Source organism: Syzygium oleosum, unplaced genomic scaffold (genome assembly GCF_021117445.2).
Source record: "Syzygium oleosum isolate NSW1041296 unplaced genomic scaffold, Sole_v2.1 Sole_v2.01, whole genome shotgun sequence".
NCBI classification, from domain to species: domain Eukaryota; kingdom Viridiplantae; phylum Streptophyta; class Magnoliopsida; order Myrtales; family Myrtaceae; genus Syzygium; species Syzygium oleosum.
In genome coordinates this window covers 11393427-11395659 of record NW_026607485.1, presented here as the reverse complement: position 1 = coordinate 11395659, position 2233 = coordinate 11393427, and the positions used below count along the sequence as shown (strand labels likewise).

At 47.7% G+C, this 2233-nt stretch overlaps 1 protein-coding gene across 1 annotated transcript; it reads right to left on the bottom strand.

The window, feature by feature from the left end:
• Positions 1–512: 512 nt before the first annotated feature.
• On the bottom strand, positions 513–1310 carry LOC130134513 (early nodulin-75-like). Its single transcript, XM_030588379.2, has one exon. The coding sequence runs from the start codon at positions 1308–1310 to the stop codon at positions 513–515; it is 798 nt and encodes a 265-aa protein (XP_030444239.2).
• Between the last annotated feature and the right edge of the window lie 923 nt (positions 1311–2233).

Here is a 2233-nt window from a genome sequence, read left to right as displayed (position 1 = left end):
GCAAATAGTTTAGTCGGTGGTCGGTGGATCCTCGATAGTAATGGAGTACAAAAATACGTTGTGCCGATGTATCAACCTCTCCAAATGGTGAATCATCGTTTTGCGCAATAAAATTGTAATTCTCCCATCATTGCTGCCTTTGCGGCGTCATCTAAAAAAGACGAAATTTTCAGCATCATTTAACATTGTGGTGTTTCGAGTAAGTATATTGAAACGCTTTTTGTTAGTCGACAATCGATGATAACATTGGAAAAGTGAAAGATGACACTCGATCATCTACATCGTCCAAGGTCTACTCAATGCACCATGCGTACAACCGATACAAAGCGAAAGAGCCCACTCCAAGACAGAATATGGCCAAAAGACAAGCTATAGACCGAGAGTGTAGCGATACAAGACTATCCCACTCAATAAGACTCGAAAGATCGCACTGATAGTGTACGTGTAATCAGCACAGCTCTTATTCCTAATGCATAACGAGCACATGCATGGACACATCATCTATGGCGCACTCAGCTCTCGGTGGGAGGCTTGTGCGGTGGCTTCTCTCCCTTCCCCTTCTTTGGCTCCTCCCCTTTCTTTGGTGGCTTGTGCTCGGGAAACGGCTTCTTCGCATCCTCTTCCACCTCCTCTACGAGAATGTGCCCCTCGTGCGGTGGCTTGCCTCCCTTCCCCTTCTTTGGCTCCTTGCCTTTCTTTGGTGGCTTGTGCACGGGGACTGGCTTCTTTGAGTCCTCTTCCACTTCCTCTACGAGAATGTGGCCCTCGTGGGGTGGCTTGTGCTCCGGTGGTGGCTTCTCTCCCTTCCCCTTCTTTGGCTCCTCGCCCTTCTTCGGCGTCTTGTCCCCGGGGAATGGCTTCTTCGAGTCCTCTTCCACCTCCTCTACAAGAATGTGTCCTTCGTGCGGTGGCTTGTGCTTTGGTGGCGGCTTCTCGCCTTTCTTCGGGGGCTTGTTCTCGGGGAATGGCTTTTTCACCTCCTCGGCTTCCACTTCCTCGGCAAGCATGTGGCCCGGGTGGTGGTGGTGGGGCGGTTTCTTTCCGGGGAATGGCTTTTTGTGGGAGACCTCCTTTTCAGCCTCCTCGATGAGGATGTGCTCAGGAGGGTGGTGCGGGGGCTTGGGTTTGGGGAATGGCTTTTGTGAGTCCTCGACTTTGACGTTCTCTAGGAGGCGACGACCCCCAACAGGGTGGTGCTTGTGGGGTGATTTGTGCTCTTTTGGTGGTTTAGGGTGGTGGCCGTCGCAGAAGACGGTGGTGGCGAAGAGCGCCACTCCTAGGAGCAACACTAGCAAGTGCTTGGATGACATTGTGCGCTTCATTTTAGCTTAGGGAAGAGGATGTATGAGATGGTGTTGGAGTTAGAAGCGAGGGAGTGTCTCGATTTATAGTGTTTTTTGGGACTTATGTCGTCGTCAGCAACCATGTCACTCGATCCCTTAGGATTTTGCTTTTGCCTTTGCTATGAAACTGCGCATCGTCGAGGTATTCTGTTGGTCGCTCGAGAGAGAATGTGATAGGGTGGGGTCCGTCTTTAAAAATGGGCTTTAGGGTTGAAAAGATTGACAATCAGGCCCTAATTTACTGCTCTCTGTGGACAGATTTACACCGCCAGATGGCAATTAGGAGGGGTCCATCTTTAGTGTCAATTCTCTCTCTTAAAAAAGTAGTCATTTCAATGTGCAATTGGTGAAGCCGGACACGAGAGTTGCGGACTCCATGCCTAGTTGAGTAGAGTAGCAGAGGTAGCTTCTATAACGCAACCCCACATAGAAATGGAGAGGCGGCCGTGGATATGGAACCAAAGACTTCATCAGTGGAATGGGCATAAAATCATGTCTCAGAACAGAATAAATACTAGATATATTAAGTGGGGCATGCCGATAATAAGTTTCGTAATTCGCAAATAGAAATAAGCGGGGCTGTCTTAAAATCATTTTTTTTTATAATATGGAGTCACATATACGAAGGCACATGAAATGTCTTGCAAGTCTTATGAGAATCAGCTAAGTTCATGGGACTAGACCAATAATAATAATAATAATAATAATGGAAATAAATGCATAGCTAATGCACGGGACTAGATTAGAGCAAGTGTAATAATGACATGCTTATTCCATAGTTTGATTTGCGCGAAGGGATAACTATTCTGGGACTGTCTCTTTGCCACATTGGTAATTGCTAACGTGATGCTCTAGTCAGAGCTGATCATCCCACATGACACAGCCAGTGC